The following is a 19,433-nucleotide window of genomic DNA, read 5'->3' on the forward strand; positions in this document are numbered from 1 at the left end:
TCCAATGTAATGGAACCTTTCCTGAATCTACGAAATTTTGGAAAATTAAAACCAACTCATCTACTACCTCACTCGCCACTTCTTTTAAGACCCTAGGATGAAGTCCATCAGGACCTGGGGACTTGTCAGCCCGCAGCCCCAACAATTTGCTCAGTACTCGAGCACCCTTCCACTCATTATGCACTGTGCCATGGAGAACTATTAAATCCTTTTTTAAAAATAATTTCCAAAAATGATTCAGAAAAATCAAAACTTTTTTATTTTATTGGATAATCAAAATAGTGAAACATTTTTATTTCATATCCTAAAGTAATCAACTTTGTATAAATAGTTATTAAATACCTCATCTATCTGGCAAGATCCTCTTTTACATTAATAATCTGGATTTGAACTAGGACCAATCAGAGAGCACACAATTAAGAGCATGTATTTCATTTCCTTAGTTAAACAGTATATAAGATTTTAAGGAGCAAACAAAAATATTGAAATGTATGTTTGCTTCACTTAATTAAAGGAATTATGTAAGGAAATTTACTCTATTCTTGGCAGTAGCTGATTCCAACAAATTGCATTTTGAGAGCAAAGCATTGCAATTACTTTCGAGGAAGATATGACTAATGATAGTAAACAAAATCATGAGGAATGTAAAAAGTGTAGTGGGGAATTAAGAAAAAAGCTTTAATGGTTAAAAGGATATATGAGAAAAGGCTGGCAGTCAATGCAACAGGAAATAGATAAAGGAAGGGCTGAGATACTGGGACTATTTTTTATAGCAAAAAGACTAAAAGGAGATTTCATAGAGTCTCATTTAGTAGAGTGTTTAATAAGGGTATGGAATGCTTTGTTCCATGAAATGATAGGCAGTAATCCATTCTTTAAGGGAGAATTGGATAAATATGATGTAGAGAGAGAGACTTGGCCACTGGGAGAGGGTATGTTGGTTTGATTAATTTTTGATTGCCTAGCAAAGAGCCTTCACAGACATGAACTGAATGACGTCTTTCTGTCCTGTAAAATATTTTCTATGGTTCTAATTCAAGCTTTGTACGACTAATTTCTGAAATTAACATGCTTTTTGTCACCATCTCTTCTTGATCACGTAACTGTTGTCAATTTTGACAAAGTGGAAATTCTCACTAACCAACCTACCTTCTTCTGTCATCAGTGTTGGTGCTCTAAACAATGGCAACATAATCAGATAAAACCATGCCTTTTGGAAACCAGAAGACTGGGTGGGACAACTATTCTGTAAAGGGAAGTGAAACATTTCTGCACTGCTTGCTTGACCTGCCCAGGCTTTTCTCTTTCATAGGAGATGGCAGAGAGTGGAACCCACTCAAAAATAATGCCACACATTGAAACTTGTACAGGCGTGTTCTTTTTTTTTTGCTTTGGCTGCTGTTAGAACCTGCCCTGGAATGTACTCTGTGATTTTAATAGCACCCAGAAACATAGGGGAGAATTTTCTCCCCGTTGGGGGGGCTGGTCGGGAGTGGGTGCGGAGCGATCGCCGCCCACCATCGGCTGCATGCCGCCATTTTACCTGGGCAGGCCAGTTAAGGCTATCTGTGTGGGCAGGGGGAGGAGAGAGAGTCAGTGCCTGCGCTCTTTTGTGCATGTGCGTGAAAGAGCGCAGAAATCTCCCTGAGACACAGAGCTGCCTCAGGGAGATTAAGTTCAGTGTCAAAGATGGTGAAAATAAAAAATAAAAATTATTCAGACATGTCCCCATATGTGACAGTGTCACATGAGCTGGGACATGTTCATGAGTTTTCATTAAAATTTTTATTCAATTAATAAACCCTTCATGAAACCTCATCCTGCCCGTGGATGAGGCTTCATAAGAAATGCGAAGTCGCCTGGGCTCTTCGCCTGCCCACCAACCTTAAGGTTGGATGGGCAGTCCTGACAATTGCTTTAATTAGTTCATTAATGGCCTAAACAGGCCTTTGACAGTTTGGCGTCACATGCCCGCCGAACAGAAGATCAGAATGACGCGCGATGACGTCAGGACGCATGCCTGATGTCACCGCACATCATTTTATGTGTTGGCGTGTGGGCCCCGCCTCCGCTCGCCGAACAGAAGGTTCTGCCCATAAGGTATTGAGGTGACACTTTCCAAAGAGGTTCTGCAATACAAATGCTCCACAAGTTACAAGACCCCAAATATTAATCAATGCAATTAATTTATTAATTAGTGTTTATACTAAGAAGTAGCCCTTTTCACACTGCTTCCACCACTGCCTCACAAAATAAATGAGTTAGTTGTTGGTATCAAACAAGAAGTTCCAGTAAATTACTTCTGTTGTTTGTCTAGGTTTATCTTCATATAGTGCAATGTCTCAGTTCGTGGAGTAACTCATTTAGTTGTAACCACCTAGAGAAGGATCTTTCCTACTGAAATATGTTTTCAGACACTTATGTAAAAAACTATTTTGCGTAACAACACCATAAATGATTTTAGGAAGATATTTAGTGAACTGTATTTAGTGAAATCATCTTCACATTCCAAAAGATTGTATTATGTTTTTGCTAGAAATAATGAACAATGAAATGTTCACTAACATGATTTTGCTACATACGGCGCCCAGAAGAATTTTTGTCTTGACATTTCTTTAGAATTTTCAATTCCTTATCCTCCTTTGAGGAATGTGCATGTATTATAATAATGATTTATAATGTTTCTCTTCTGATTATGTTCTTCCTCAGGATACATGAACTTTAGCCCTTAATATACAAATAATAATTTTTCAGTTTCATATTTTTATCACACTATTTTGTCTGGTTACTAATACCAATAAAAATTGTCCTGATTACGTGAATGTAATGATTGCCTTTCTTTTAATTTTTCCCCGACCCCCACCTCCAAAAACATTTAATGATAAAAATTAGAAAATTTTGGAAATGCACAGGAAGTTAGTCAGAACATATAAAGGGAAAAAGCAGACCATGATCTTTGGGGTCTTTACGCTGTTCTGGTGAAGGTTTCCTTTAGGCACCTGACGCTGGCAAGGACTCCTCAAAGGGGAATGGTGTCAGGACTTGAAGGGATTGTATCAGTATTTGCAGGGGTCCTACAGTGAAAGTATTTGAAAGCATCCAATTTAAGACAAGGAGAACAAAGACCAAAAGTATATACATTGGATGAATGGTTTGAATGTGTAATTGTAAACATTGTTCGTATGATAATTGTAAAGTGGTTTGTTCTTTTGAAGACTGAAAATCCGAGGAACTATTAGTTTTACCAAAATTCAAAGAAATATGTGTGCTTACATCCTTTCTTTCTCTGAGATGGGGACAGAAAGTCAAGGTAGAAGGTGGGATAAGAGATCAATTGCTGGATAATTGAGGTGAATGGAAATTGAAATATCCAATATCAACTTCCTCTGTTTAAACATTTGGCAGAAACTCCTCTAGTAAAGAAAGTGGAACCAGATTTTCCTCAGTGCCTAGTTCAACAAACAAAAATATTCACTCAAACATTTGCTTCAATTTTAGGCCCTATGTCTATGCCTTCTACTCAGAGCAACCAGATGGTTACGGTCACAGATATGGACCATTCAGCTCAGAGGTTAGTAGAGCATGTTAATACTAAGCTGGGGCACTGATAGAGTCCAACCTTACCATATGTGCAACACCTGTTGCTGGTGCTGCTGATAGAAATTCACTGTTAATGTCAACCAGATGTTGGTGTTTTTTTTTAAAAAGCCTTTTTGTTCTTGCTTGTACTCTGGTGGATTTCCAAAGGCCCAGATTGCAATAAAAAAGTAATAACAGAATAATAAACCAGTAAGTTCTGAAGATTGCTGAACATGTATGTCAGTTTGAGAGTAACCTAACGATAATGCAATCATGTTCTGAATTTCTCAAAATAACTAACTTTTTAAACTTAATCTCCTACATAATGCAATATACTTCTCTTATGAGTAAGTATTGTGCTACATTTTTGCAATGTGTTTGATGGATCTCGTTTTATTTATTGCTTACCAGGTCAAGAGGGACTTTTAATTGAGGATAATGAGGTGAGGATTTTCAACTGTTGGCGGTCCATTTTTCACCTTAAAAACAGGCAACCAGCAATTGAAAATCAGGAGTTAGGGGAAGCAGCCGAGCCAACCTATTGGCATTGAAGATTGATGCAATTATTCTTCCCTTAAAAAAAAATTTGGAGAGACTAAATGCTGATCAAATTCACCCTAATGATACATTTTCTATGATTGGCTGTAAACAGTGTATAAGAATGAAAGAAAAGGCTTGCATTTACAAAATGCCATTCAGGTCCTCAGGCTTACCAAATAACTGCACAAAAATGAATTACTGTTGAAGTATGGGCCCTGTTGTAGGGTAGACAATTTCCACACTATAAGATCCCATAAACAGCAGTAAGGCAAATGAGCAGAGAGTCCAGTTGCAGATTGAGGGATAAATATAGGTTTAGGCCACCGGCAGGACTTTTTCCATTCTTCTTTGGATATGCTATGGGATCTTTTCCATTCACCGTAGAAGACAGATGGGGCAGCGCAATACTGAGGGAGTGCTGTACTGTTGGACCTGTCACCTTTGAATGCCTATTGAAGTGGAACTAATAAGACCCTGTAACACTTTTTGAAGAAGAAGCATTTTCCCACGTGTTTTTCATGGAGGCAATGGCTGAAAAGTTGGGAGTGTGAAAACCATGACCAGATTTAACAGTCGGCAGGCAGTTAACTGTTTGAAGTCATAGTTCCCTCCCTCATCTAGGAAGATATCCCATCTCTAAGAGCTGCCAGCAGAATCACAGAATTGTTTTGATGCAGCAGGAGGCCATTCAGCCCATCATGTCTGCATTGGCTCTCTGAATGAGCATTATGACTTAGTGCCATTCTCCTGCCTTTTCCCCATACCCCTGCACATTCTTTCTATTCAAATAATCACCTAATGCCCTCTCGAATGTCTCGATTGAACCTGCCTCCACCACACTTCCAGGCAGTGCATTCCAGACCCGAACCACTCGCTGTGTGAAAATTTTTTTTCTCACATCATATTTGCTTCTTTTGCAAATCATTTGAAATCTGTGACCTCTTGTTCTTGATCCCTTTACAAGCAGGAACAGTTTCTCCCTATCTGCTCTATCCAGCCCCCTCATGATTTTGAACACCTCTATCAAATCTCCTCTTAGCCTTCTCCTCTCCAAGGAGAACAGTGCCAGCCTCTCCAATCTATCTTCATAACTGAAGTTTCTCATTCCTCTAACCATTCTTGTAAACCTCTTCTGCACTCTCTCCAATATGTTCACATCCTTCGTAAAGTGTGGCGCCCAGAACTGTACACAATACTCCAACTGAGGTCTATCTAGTGCCTTATATAAGTTCAGCATAACCTCCTTGTTCTTGTACTCTATGCCCCTATAAATAAAGTTCAGGATGCTGTATGCTTTATTAACTACTCTCCACCTGTCCTGCCACCTTTAATGTCTTATGCACATATAAACCCAGCTCCCTCTGCTCCTGTGCCCCCTTAAGAATTGTACCCCTTATTTTATATTTTCTCTCCATATTCTTCCTACCAAAATGAATCACCTCACACTTCTTCACATTGAACTACATCTGTCACCTATCTGCCCACCCCACCAACTTGTCTATGTACTTTTGAAGTTCTATGCTGTCCTCCTCACAGTTTGCAATACTTCCAAGTTTCGTATCATCCGCAACTTTGAAATTGTCCCCTGCACACCAAGATCTAGAACATTAATATATATCAGGAAAAGCAAGGGTCCCAATACTGACCCCTGGGGAACTCCACTACAAACCTTCCTCCAGCCTGAAAAATATCCATTGACCATTACCCTCTATTTCCTATTACTCAGCCAATTTTGTATCCACTTTGCTGCTGTCGCTTTTATTCCATGAGCTATAACTTTTCTCACAAGTCTGTGTGTGGCACTGTAAAGAATGCCTTTTGTACATTTTGCCATGTATACCACATCAACAGCATTACCCTCATCAACCCTCCCTGTTACTTCTTCAAAAAAACTCTAGCAAGTTAGTTAAATACGATTTCCCCTTTAAAAATCCATACTGGCTCTTCCTAATCAACCCACATTTTTCCATGTGACTACTAATTCTATTCCGAATAATTGTTTCTGGAAGCTTCCCCACCACTGAAGTTAAACTGACTGGCCTGTAACTGCTGGGTTTATCCTTACAAGTCTTTTTGAACAAGGGAGTAATGTTTGCAATTCTTCACTGAGTCTAGGAAAGACTGAAAGATTATGGCCCTTGCAATTTCCACTCTCACTTTCTTCAATATCCTTGGATGCATCTCATCTGTACCCAGTGCCTTTCAACTTCAAGTACTGACAGTTTATCCAATAGCTCCTCCTTATCAATTTTAAACCCTTCTAGTGACAGTTTCCTCCTCTGCCACCATGGCCTGGGTAGCAACTGCTTCCTTGGTAAAGTATTCATTTCACACCTCAGCCATGCCCCCTGCCTCCATGTGTAAATCCCCTTTGTGGTTCCTAATTTGCCTTACTCCTCCTTTTACCACCCTTTTATGCCTATAGAAGACTTTGGGTTTGCTCTATATGTTGGCTTGCAGTCTTTTCTCATAACCCCTCTTTGCTTCTCTAATATGCTTTTTTACCTCCCCTCTGAACCTTCTGTATGCCTCTTGGTTCCCAATTGTATTTTCTACCTGACACCTGTCATAAGCACACTTTTTCTTCTTTATCTTAACCTATCTCCTTTTTCATCCAGGGAGCTCTGGATTTGTTTGCCCTACCTTTCTCTTTTGAGGGAACATACCTTGACTATGCCCGAACCATTTTTTCTTTGAAGGTGGTCCATTGTTTGGCTATAGTTTTTCCTGCCAACTTTTGGTTCCAGTCTATCTGGTCCAGCTTCGTTCTTGCCCCATTGAAGTTGGCTCTCCCCAGTTAATTATTCTTACTCTGGATTGCCCATTGTCCTTTTCTACCGTCATCCTAAACATTATGATACAATGATCACTATCTCCTAAATGTTCCCCTCATTGACTCTTGATCTACTTGGCCCACCTCATTTCCAAGAACCAGGTCCAACAGTGCATCCTTTCTTGTTGGATTGGACACATACTGCTGTAGAAAATTCTCCTGAACACAATCTAGGAACTCTTGCCCCTCTCTGTCCTTTGCACCACCACTATCCCAGTCTATAGTTGGGTAATTAAAGCCCCCATTATAACTACTCTATAATATTTGCATCTCTCTGTAATTTCCCTGCAGATTTGTTTCTCTACACTCTTCCCACTAGTTGGCAGTCTATAGACTACACCGAGCAATGTAATTGCACACTTTTTGTTCTTTTTTTGTTCCTTAGCTCTAGCCAAATTGATTCCGTCCTTGAACCCTTTGGGGCATTTTCTTTCTCCAGCACTGCAATGCTCTCCTTAACCAATACAGCCACCCCTCCTCCTTTTCTTCCTGCCCTATCTTTCCTGAACACCTTGTACCCAGGAATATTTAACACCCAGCCCTGCCCTTCATAAAGCCAGGTCTCTGTTATCGTCACAACATCACACTACCACACGGCAATCTGCATCTGTAACTCCCCAGTCTTATTTACTATACTCCATACATTCACATACATGCACAGTAACCCTGATTCAGGCTTCATGACTTTCTTCTTTGCTCCGACTCCACCGATTAATTTACTATTCTCTATACTAGTGCTATCTGTCTCTCCCAATGTTTTGTGCACCCTGGTATTCCTCTTTAATATTCTCTATTGATTTCCACACTCTTGCTGAGTTAGTTTAAAGCCGCCCCAATAGCACCAACAAAATGCCCCGCAAGGAACTCAGTCCCAGCTCTGTTCAGGTGCAACCCGTCTGGCTTGTACAAGTGCCATGTCCCTCAGAGCAGGTTCCAGTGTCACAGGAATCTAAAGCCCTCCCTCCTGCACCATCTTTCTAGCCACACATTCATCTGTCTTATTTTATTTTTGTACTCACTTCCATGAGGCACTGGGAATAATCTGGAGATTACTACATTTGAGGTCCTGCTGGCTGATTTTCTACCTAGCTCCCTAAATTTTGATTGCAGGACCACACTCCGTTTCCTACCTAAGTCATTGGTGCCAATGTGGATGATGACCTCTGGCTGTTCACCCTCCCCCAGAAGAATATCCTGCAGCCTGTCCATGACATCCTTGACCTTGGCATCAGGGAGGCAACACACCACCCTGGAGTCACGTCTATGGCCACAGAAACACCTATCTGTTCCCCAACTAATGAATCCCCTATTGCTCTTCCTTCCTTTTTCCTCCCCTCCTGTGCAGCCAAGCTGCTTGTGGTGCCACAAACTTGCCTCTGACTGCACTTCTCTGAGGAACCAATGCCCTCACCAATATCCAAAATGGAAAACCAATTAGTAAGTGGGACCGCAGGGGATTCCTTTATTATCTGCCTAGTTCTCTTGGACTGCCCTTTCTGCCTCCAGGCTCCTAAGCTGTGGTGTGACCACCTCTCTGAACGTGCTATGCACATAGTTCTCAGCCTCACTGATGTGCCACAGTGGCTCCAGCTTGAGCTCTGAAACCCAGAGCTAAAGTTTCTGCAGCTGGCAGCACTTCCTGCACATGTGGTCGTGTGTCCATGACTTCCCACATATTTCGGGACACACATTCACTCGACTGAGCTGCCCTGCTATATCTTAACTCTACTTCCCTTACGCTAAATTTATTTTACTTTGCTTTATTTATATTACTTTATTATACAGGCCCTGATTTTCCCATATTCCTGGTGTTTCTCACTTAAATCCAAGTATAGCTATTTCTTCAAAATTAATACACATTTCTAATTTACAGCAATTTAAAGACAGTCTCTAACAGCAGTTTCTTACCAACCAATGAACTCACAGTTTTCCTGTGAGGTCACTTTATTTTTTCTCACTCTCCTTTTGAATTCAGCGTGGGCTGGTTCTGAGCAGCTGACTGGTGTCCCTCCGCCTCCCAGGTGAGTCAATCAGATGGCTGGCAACTCTCTGATCCCACTAGCATCTCCGGGAATGATGATCTTTGCTGGGACTGCAGTAAGTCGCAAGGAGGAGCAATGCTGGAGGTCAAACACCGAGTTAAGGCAGGGCAGCCTCGCTGGGGACAGGCAGGAAGGCCCCAGCGGGGAAGATGGGTGTGCTGATAGGGAGGCTGGGGTAGCGGGTTGGACAAGCGGGAATGCAGCCAATTCTGTTTGAGGGTGGGAGGCCTCTATTGGCCGTAAGCTGCCTGATTAAGAAGGCCCCCTCCCCAAGCCCACAGCCAGACTGTCAGTGTTTACCTGGTGACCTCACTACATGGTGTGGGCAACCCCTGCCCCTGGTAAGGTACCAGCGGCGGCAGGAGCAGGCCCTTAAGTGGCTAACATTTGGCCACTCAAGGGCCTTAAGAGTCGGGGAGATGACGGGCAGGGCACCTCCACCCCCCACCTGGCACACCACATAATTTTTCTCACCACCCCCTCTCCTATCGTTCCCTCCTCCTGAAGCGGGGTGTAACATTCTGGCCTAGATTTCAAAAGTAATTTGTTAGCTGTGGAGCCCCTTGCTACACCCTGATTTCATGAGAGGAGTTAGTAAATTCAAGGGACTTAAATTGACCTTAACCAGAAACATGGGACAGAGACTTAGGTAGTTGGTTTGTTGTTACTGAGATCGATCAAAATTGATGACTTCATGGAAAAGATAATCAGGTGGGGTGTAAAATGGGCTGCTTATTTGCTATGAGCCTGCTTTCCCCTACTGGCCAAGATCAACTTCAACTCCGATTTTTTATTTTGCATCTTTAAGTAATCAAGTCATTGGTGCGACCAGCTATAATTTTTGTTGCTTAAGTGAAGTTAAATTATTTGGTGTTTATATGCTGCTGTTTTATACAGTGATGAATGAGGCATTGTTACAATGTAATTAGGTTGACCTGACCCAGAACAGGAAGTTATCTGAGAACCACTATATAAAATATAAACTTGCTGACCCAATAGTGGTATTCCCATTTATGGTATTGAATAAGAAAAGAACGTTGCCCACAGCAGTGGGACAATTACTTGCTCTTTTTAGAACAGTCAGGTTGCTCACCCTCTGGCATTACCCTGGAGTCTCCAGGAACTGAAGTTAAATCCCCAGGGCACTGCTGAAACAGATTAGGAAAAAAATTATAGGGACAATAACAAAATAGTTTCAATCACTTTGAAGACTTTATTTATTATAAAAATATTGGAAATAAGGGACCATTGGAGACAGGAGGTCATGTGATGAACCTCCAGCAATTACCAACCAGAGTTGGTAATCCCTATTGTTTGAGGGATCTCAAAGTTTTAACGTTCACCTCAATCATCGGAGCAGACAGTTTAAAGTCTCATTGAAAGGATTAATGTTAATGAAGCAACGTTTAATATTAATAATTGATTTCTAGGCACTAATTTAAAGTTTTACAGCTTTCGAAGTTGCGATTGATTTCAGTGTCGCAGCGATATATATGAATGGGTTTTATGATTTATTACTCCTCGTGTATTTTCCTGTAGTGTAGGCAGCCTTCCATCTCATGAGACAATGGTTTGTGCATTGGTGGTTAACTCTGTGTTAAACATCGCCTGGTGTGGCTCAGGAGCCCCAGCCTGGCATGGTATTTGCTGCAGATGAAGACAGAGGGCTGAGAAGGCGCAGTTTTCACTGGCTTCTGCTTTCTCTGGGACTTCTTCCCAGCCAGCTGAGCTTTTCATTTCTGATCGCCTCTTCCAATGTTCTCTAAACAGTCAGCCTCACGGCATCGACGACTATCTCCCAGTTGTCGGTGTCAATGTCCACCGTCTTCATATCTCGCTGCAGCCATTCTTGTAACGGGATATGGACATCTAGGACATCGTGACCCAATGGCCAGTTCATCATATAGGAGGTCTTTGGGAATACAGCTGTCATCCATCTGATGAACATGGCTGAGTCAGCAAGACGATGCTGGTTTAGCAATGAGTGTATGCTGATGGAATTAGCACAATCCAGCATCTCTTTGTTGTTGGATTCATGTTCCAAGAGATGTTGAGGATACATCTGAGACAGTGAAGGTGGAAACTGTTTAGCCTTTTCTTCTGCCTAGCATAGGTTATCCAGCTGTCACCACTGTAGAGGGGTGCACCGAGGCCGCAGGCTTGGTAGACTCGTGGTTTGGTGTTCTCAGTCTTGCTGTTGTTCCACACTTTCTTATGCAGCTTGGACATAGTAGCTGCAGCTTTTACAATGTGCTTGTTGTGCATATTGGAAATTGAGGTCAGCCTGATTTATGGTTTGCAAGATTTTCTGTTCATTAAAATTGGTATGCGTTCTATTCGGTAGTAATTGTCCAGTTGTTGCAGAGTATGGAGGAGATTTGATCTGCCTTGATGGGATCCATCCTTGCATAAAAATATGTAAGGAAATAACATATGTTAAAAGGAACTTCTTCTCGAGTTCCCTGCCCAAAGGCAGGTCTGACTCACAACACGGTGATTTCCATCACAGGTAGAGCAAGGAGGCAGCTCCAGAATCCATTATAGCCGAACAGGGGATCAAACCCTATGCTGTTGGCATCAGTTTGATCCACACTTCACCTCCCCACCAAGGACTCCGAGTTGCTATGGCGACATACACTTTTGCATGTACGTTGTAGCCTGGAGCTATGGATAGTGATGGTAGAGGCTCCAATTTTCCTTCCATCACATGGCTGACCAGGAATCTCTCCTGCTCTTACCAGCTGCCATTGGCGTATGTTGGAAGGATATTCAACCTGTTTGGCTGTGTTATGAACGCACCTTCCTTGACCATCAATTTAGGGAGTGGGACTTGAACCCAGAACTCCTGGCTCAGAGGCAGGGATGCTGTCCACTGCGCTAAAAGGCTCGCCTTAAAAGGAACTATGTATCTTATTTTAAAATATTCCTTTTTCCACCCTTATAAGTGCAGTATTAATTATTCTTCCAACAACATTCACAAATTAAAGTTAATAACCCCTTTACAATCTCCAAGCTACAATAAATGAAGTTATTTTTCAACAGGTTTTCATCCAATTCCTATCTTTTTTTTTAACCAGATCAGTGTAATTTGTGCAAAACTATATGAAATACAGAGACAAATAAAAATTGATGAATTTGTACCATAATGTTGCTTTATAGTTTATAACTACATTTAGCAAGCTGAAAGGTAAGAAGAATCAATTAAACTTCATTGACAGTTATGTAGTGATAAAATTACATAATATTGAAAACAGTGAATTGGCCTATGATGTAGCCTTATAAATTAATTAAAGGGAAACAAATGGTTTCTTTTTGAAGATTTTCTATGTTTCTGTTGAAACATTTAGGTGACTGATGCACTTCGGACAACAGACAGAATTGTAGGGCAGCTGATGGATGGACTCAAACAGATGAAACTGCATCGTTGTGTCAACATTATCTTTCTGGGAGATCATGGTAAGATGTCATATCAGCTAAACTTTCGGACGCTGTAGTTCTTATTTTCCTCAATAAGGAGCAGAGATGCTAATTTTTTTTTGTCACCTTTTAATGAGCGACTAATTGGATTGCTGTAATAAAGGTTCTTGAAATGTACGCTTCCTGAGATTGCAATTTCGTTTGCAGCTTAAAACAAGGAAACACCCAGCCATGAGGCACCTGCAATGATGATCTTTTAACTGTCTGCAAGCAGCAAATGAGTTCTTTAATTTGTAAAATGTGTCAGCCTGTTTTGGAGAGCGCAATTGTATAGGGCTGAATTTTACAGACCAGCCGCAGGCAGGAAAACAGGGTGGATGGACCTGTAAATTGCAGCGGCATGCCCATTGCTGGGTACACTGCTTGTCCACCCAACCTCGACCCCGCCATGATTTTACAGGCAGCCGGGAAGGTGTCAGGTGGGTTGCCTGCTCCTTCTGGTGGCTGCTGCTGGTGGAGGAGGAGGCTCAGGAGATCAGTTGAGAATTCATGGCCAAGTCCAAGAATCACACCAATCACAATCAGTCCAGCAAGTGACACAGGACAGGGACCAAAAAGCCCAAGTCTTATCGATTTGAACTCCTGAAAGGAGTTGATCCCAAGTTCCCGAGGGACATAATGGTTTGCCAAGAAACACAACAAAAAAGGAGCAGGGAAGGTTGAAAGCAGAAAATAAAATGGCAATCACTAAGAAAAGGACCGACAGTCTTAACGATTTAACGTTTACCCTCCTTGAGGATGGCAGTGATGTGATATATTGTATTCCAATTTGTTTATTTTGAATAAAACCCAAGTTGGGACTTCAATTTCCATAAAAAAAAATGGGTGGGGGGAAAGGCCTGCACCCAACATGTAGTCCAGCATGCTGCTGGTCAGTGAAAGTTGGGGGTACCTCCTTACTGGAACCTTGTGTCAATAGGAGCCCCTCTACCCATGTCCACCCTCATCTCCAGCCCTGTCCAACATGGCTCCCATCCCCCCCACCCCCCCACCTTGGGGCCTATCAGCCTGGCCCCAGCAAGATGTCAGACTTACCTGCATGACAAGGTCCATCATTGAACACCATCTCCGTGGTCTAGCTGCAGCACCAGCAGTGGCCACCACATCGGCTTGGTACTGTCAGTGTGCAGAGGCTGGCAGCTCCATGGGGTGGGATATCCTCCTGGAGATTGATGGAAGTCTCGCCTAATAATAACTAAAGGTCTGTCACCTGAAAAATTAAAGTGGGGCGAGCTAGCTAAGCGGAAACAGGTTTGTCTCCAGAATTTATGCTGGGGTGCAGGGAGCTCCCTTGGTGTAAGATCCAGCCGCATGAATAGATCAACACTAATAGAGTCAGCAGACCTGGCAGCATCTGGGAGAGAGAAAGAGAAATGACTTCAGGTCTATGATATTAATGCGAACTCTGTTTCTCTCTCTGCAGATGCTGCCAGATCTGTTGAGTATATCCAGCCTTTTCGGTTTTTATTTCAGATTTCCAGCATCCACAGAGTATTTTGCTTATATGTTGTTATAGCAACAGAGTCAGTCTCATTGAAGTGATGGTTCACTTCAAGTACTTGTTACCTCTGTAACAGATCTTTGCCACATTTTTTTTTGGTGAGGATGAATGGCCCACCAAGAATGTGAACGAAGTAACATGCACAGGAGTGTGTGGTTGAGGTGGTGAACATCATGTCAAAACCAAAAGGGCTTTGGCAGAAGTGAGAAAAACAAAAGTTACATGATTTAAGGAACAGATTGGATGTAAGGCAGGAATATCACTCTAAAGTAATAGGATATAAAATATGTGCATGCGTAATGGAAACTTTTCATATGAAAACAATACCTGTATTGATGCAGAGAAACATTAACTGGAATGGAGGATGTTTGTGTGGTTATACCATTGGCATTATAGAATACAGTGGTGAAAGTGAAAGTTTGCTGCAAGTAATATTTTTGATGAATCAAGTAATGATTCATTTCCTGTGTTTAAGCAAAGTTGGCATGTAATCAGAGTGTACGATGATGCAGTTAGTGGATTCAAGTACCACAAATCACTGGATGTTATGAGTGGGCTCCTATCTCGTTGTTTCAGAAGGAGGAAGAGCTTGGAAACGTAGGGTGTGTGTGGACTGAGGGGCAATGCAGAAGCCGTGGTGTGCTCAGATCAGTGGGCGTGCTGAAGAGGTGCCCTGCAGCGTGTGTGCAGCTGTATGTTCTGTGTCACAAGCAGCAGAAACTTGTAACACAGCAAAGGACGCCTTGCAAGCACTTTCACAATTTTACCAATCCTATCTCCTTAAGCAATGTCACCTGCCCAAAAGTAAAGAATATAAAACTGCTATAACTATCAGAAAACATTTTTTATTGGTAAATGACATTATTTGGTGACATATCAGCACATTCAAAAAATTTGTAACAAAATGATGGACTGCAGAATTATCTAGACACTGCACACTATGGTCAGTTAATTTTTAAAAAATTATGAATCTTTGCTCCAAAAAAGATAGAGGACAGTAAATTGACTGATCATTGGAAAGGGAAGGTCAGGTGGCTGATCTGTCCTTGTTTACTTTATGTCCTGTGGAAATTAAAATTTTAGCTCAACTTCCTCTAAATCACACAGAACCGATTAGCAGTTGTCAGTGTGTCAGTGACGATGGTTCTTTTTTTTGCTAAGGCAGAATTGTTACTGTTCTATATTCTCCACAGCTGATTGAATAACTTTCACCATTGGTACTATTAAATGTTTATTAACTTGCTTGAGGTGTGAGAAATGAGTATTATTATGGTTACATTATGATTAGCTGGGTTTCTGATCAGTCTAATAAAAACACTGAATGAGAATTGGAGGAGAGGTGCCATTTTAATTTGTTGCTATTTAGTTTTATAAAAGCATTTGGAGATAGCACCCTCTCCAGAAGTGGATAATGTAATCCTGCATAATTCCTCAACCTATCAGTCACATTTTCCAGTATACACAGGGTGAATATCACAATCCCATCCAAATCCTCTGAAGCAAGGGTGGAAAACCCAATGAAATGTATAAGGCTCAGAATTTATAATTCTCAGTGGAACCTTGAAACGAGGGAAACACAAAAAGAAAAGGCAATTAGGGAAACAAATTAAGAAATTAAGCAAATCTGTAGTTAGATTTTGCTGTTCCTGAATTTCGCTCTCAAGTATTTCTTGCCAATTTTATTACAAGAATAAATTTGCACATGTTGCGAAATACCAGGCACCCTGTCTCTGCTCTTGGAGGCTTACTTGGCACCCTGCCCGGCCCATTGCTCATGGTAAGAGGGGAGGCAATCCAAACAACCTGAGTAGCAGAACTGAAGCAACATCCTGTTTCCAAACCTCACAGCAGTGCATAGCCCTTCTTAGAATTGACATCCAGTGGCCTCTGTCACAATGTCACAGCCCAACAATCTTATCAGTCCCCGGATATAAAACATGTACAACCTTGGCAATGCCCCCAGCAGCCAGCTAGAATATATCAGTGTATATAGTACTGCTTTAACAAAGCTAGAACTGATTTGAACCTGATATTCAATTGCATATTAATCTTAAAGAATATAAAAATTAATGGTACTTTTGATTTTTCTTAAAGGAATGGAAGATGCAAGCTGTGAAAAAACTGAGTTTTTGAGTAACTACCTCTCTACAGTTGATGACATCATTTTGTTCCCTGGATCACTGGGACGTATTCGTTCCAGATATAGCAATAATGCCAGATGTAAGTAAATTGTAGATAAATCTGTTTTCTTTGTTAATAATTGCCTTTAAATTCCAAGAGTGGCTCAGTAGCACTACTACTGACCAAGCAGGATGAATTCTGTAGGACATATCTACCATACTGGGCCTGCGGCAGGTCATGAGAGAACCAACAGGAGGCTAAAAACCTATTTAAGCTTATCCTCACTGTTCTATCTGACCCAGATGTATCTGTCAATGACAGTATTGATAGGAGTGACCACTGCACAGTCCTTGTGGAGTCGGAAGTCCCGTATTCACACTGAGCATACCCTTCATTGTGTTGTGTGGCACTACCGCCGTCTTCATGTTAAGGATACCCTCCATGGTGTTGTGTGGCACTACAGCTGTCTTCACACTGAGTATACCCTCCATGGTATTGTGTGGCAGCACCACTGTGCACAATGTCATAGATTCTGAACAGATCTAGTAGCTCAAAAGGCAATTGGGGATGGACAGTAAACACTGGCCTTGGGATGCCCACATTCCACATAATCAACTAAATTACATTTCAGTCCAAATATTTTTGTTGATGTGCTTAACTTCAGCATCAGCATATCTACCATGGTGGGAATATGTTGGACATCCTTAGTTTCTCAGTCTCCATGAGCAGAAACTCAAAAATATGCAGTGCAAAACTACTAATTTCTGTAGATTATTCAGGCTGGCGTATTGTTTTGCCAACCTGAACATTGTCATCCAGCCCCATTTGTCTTGCACAAGGACTCCAGTTTAACTGCTGATGCTGATTTCAAATCTTAGAGTGCGGCTATTCAGATTCCGATGACGGGAAAGACCAAGGCCAAGGTGGTGGGACCCATCACAGGGGATGAGGTGGCCAAAAGCCCATTGACTTTCGGTGGGACTGGATGAACTCAGTGGCGGGCGGGGCCAGAAAATCCCAGTCTAGGGGCAGAATTTTGCCGTCGGTGAGCAGGGGGCGGGGCCTGCTTGCCAACGCATAGAATGACGTTGGATGACGTTGGGTGCCCCGCCCCATTTAAATTTTCAGGAAGGCGGGTTCACAGCAAAATCAGCTGTGTGCCCACCGACCTGTCAATGGCCAATTGAGGTCATTGACAGGATCATTTAAACAATTAAAGGACCTGCCTGTCCAACCAGGCCAGGAGCCCTGGCGGGCAATAGAAAAAACATGAAACCTCATCCACCGGTGGGATGAGGTTTCATGCAGGGTTTTAAACAGATTAATAAAGTTTTAATGTAGTTTATGAACAAGTCCCATCTCATGTGACATTGTCAAATGAGGGGGACATGTTAAGGATTTATTTTTATTTTTAATCTTTTTAAAAGTGTCAGCGATCTCCCTGAGGCAGCACTTAGCCTCTGGTAGATATGCGCTCTTTCATGTGCATGCACGAAAGAGCGCACTCTCGCTTTTGGTGAATCCCCCCACCCGCACAGGGAGCGCATAGCGCTTCCCACCAGGCATCACGCTGGGCGGGCCTTAATTGGCCCGCCCACGTAAAATGGCGGTGGGGCTCGCTTCTCCGGCGGGGATTGGCTCCCTGCCTGCCGGAGATTGGGTCGGGCCTGCCCGCCTGACAGGCAGAAAATTCTGCCCCAAATGTCTGCTCTTTTCCGTTGATAGAAATGTTGTTGACTGTTGGAGAGTGCAGCAATGTTCCCTGCATATATTCGTGTGTGCAGGTACAACTTTCTAACTTGCCACCATTTAGAAGTTAATACAAGTTTAGTTTTGACGAATCCCAACTCCCGTCATGAAGCAGGGCAGGGAGAGAGCACAGATTAAAAATTTGGACAAAGAGACAAATAAGTCTTCCGTACATTAAAAGTAATGGCAGAAAATCATATAAAACATGCTGATCTCTGCGCTCGAATCCCTGTAAAATGTGCTGATCTCTGCTCGAATTCCAGTAAAATGTGCTCATCTCTGTGCTCAAATCCCTGTAAAATGTGCTGATCTGTGCTCGAATTCCTGTAAAATGTGCTGATCTCTGCGCTCGAATTCCTGTAAAACGCGCTGATCTCTGTGCTCGAATCCCTGTAAAATGTGCTGATCTCTGCGCTCGAATTCCTGTAAAATGTGCTGATCTCTGCGCTCGAATTCCTGTAAAACGCGCTGATCCCTGCGCTCGAATTCCTGTAAAACGTGCTGATCTCTGAGCTCAAATCCCTGTAAAATGTGCTGATCTCTGCGCTCGAATTCCGGTAAAATGTGCTGATCTCTGTGCTCGAATCTCTGTAAAATGTGCTGATCTCTGCGGTCGAATTCCTGTAAAACGCGCTGATCTCTGCGCTCGAATCCCTGTAAAACGTGCTGATCTCTGCGCTTGAATCCCTGTAAAATGTGCTGATCTCTGCTCGAATTCCTGTAAAATGTACTGATCTCTGTGCTCAAATCCCTGTAAAACATGCTGATCTCTGCGTTCGAATTCCTGTAAAATGTGCTGATCTGTGCGCTCGAATCCCTGTAAAATGTGCTGATCTCTGCGCTCAAATTCCTGTAAAATGCGCTGATCTCTGCGCTCGAATCCCTGTAAAATATGCTGATCTCTGCGCTCCAATCCCTGTAAAACGCGCTGATCTCTGCGCTCGAATCCCTGTAAAACGCGCTGATCTCTGCGCTCGAATCCCTGTAAAATGTGCTGATCTCTGCTTGAATCCCTGTAAAACGTGCTGACCTCTGCGCTCGAATCCCTGTAAAATGTGCTGATCTCTGCGCTCGAATCCCTGTAAAACGTGCTGACCTCTGCGCTCAAATCCCTGTAAAGTGTGCTGAAATCTGCTCAAATTCCTGTAAAACGTGCTGATCTCTGCTTGAATCCCAGTAAAACGTGCTGATCTCTGCGCTCGAATTCCTGTAAAACGTGCTGATCTCTGCTTGAATTCCTGTAAAACGTGCTGATCTCTGCTTGAATCCCTGTAAAACATGCTGATCTCTGCTTGAATCCCTTTAAAACGTGCTGATCTCAGCGCTCGAATCACTGTAAAACGCGCTGATCTCTGCGCACGAATCCCTGTAAAACGCGCTGATCTCTGCGCTCGAATCCCTGTAAAATGTGCTGATCTCTGCTTGAATTCCTGTAAAATGTGCTGATCTCTGCACTCGAATCCCTGTAAAATGTGCTGATCTCTGCTTGAATTCCTGTAAAATGTGCTGATCTCTGCGCTCGAATTCCTGTAAAACGTGCTGATCTCTGCGCTCGAATCCCTGTGAAATGTGCTGATCTCTGCTTGAATTC

At 42.4% G+C, this 19,433-nt stretch overlaps 1 protein-coding gene across 3 annotated transcripts in view; it reads left to right on the forward strand.

Moving 5' to 3' along the window:
- enpp2 (ectonucleotide pyrophosphatase/phosphodiesterase 2) overlaps positions 1-19,433 on the forward strand; it is a 118,397-nt gene that overhangs the window by 35,320 nt on the left and 63,644 nt on the right. For all 3 annotated transcript variants that reach the window (XM_078540173.1, XM_078540174.1, XM_078540175.1), the window contains 3 exons: positions 3,499-3,571; positions 12,342-12,450; positions 16,067-16,192. In XM_078540173.1, the coding sequence (XP_078396299.1) occupies positions 3,499-3,571; positions 12,342-12,450; positions 16,067-16,192 (308 nt within the window). The remainder of the gene's footprint in view (positions 1-3,498; positions 3,572-12,341; positions 12,451-16,066; positions 16,193-19,433) is intronic.

The sequence above is a fragment of the Cetorhinus maximus genome, chromosome 4 (assembly GCF_964194155.1).
Source record: "Cetorhinus maximus chromosome 4, sCetMax3.hap1.1, whole genome shotgun sequence".
Taxonomy (NCBI): domain Eukaryota; kingdom Metazoa; phylum Chordata; class Chondrichthyes; order Lamniformes; family Cetorhinidae; genus Cetorhinus; species Cetorhinus maximus.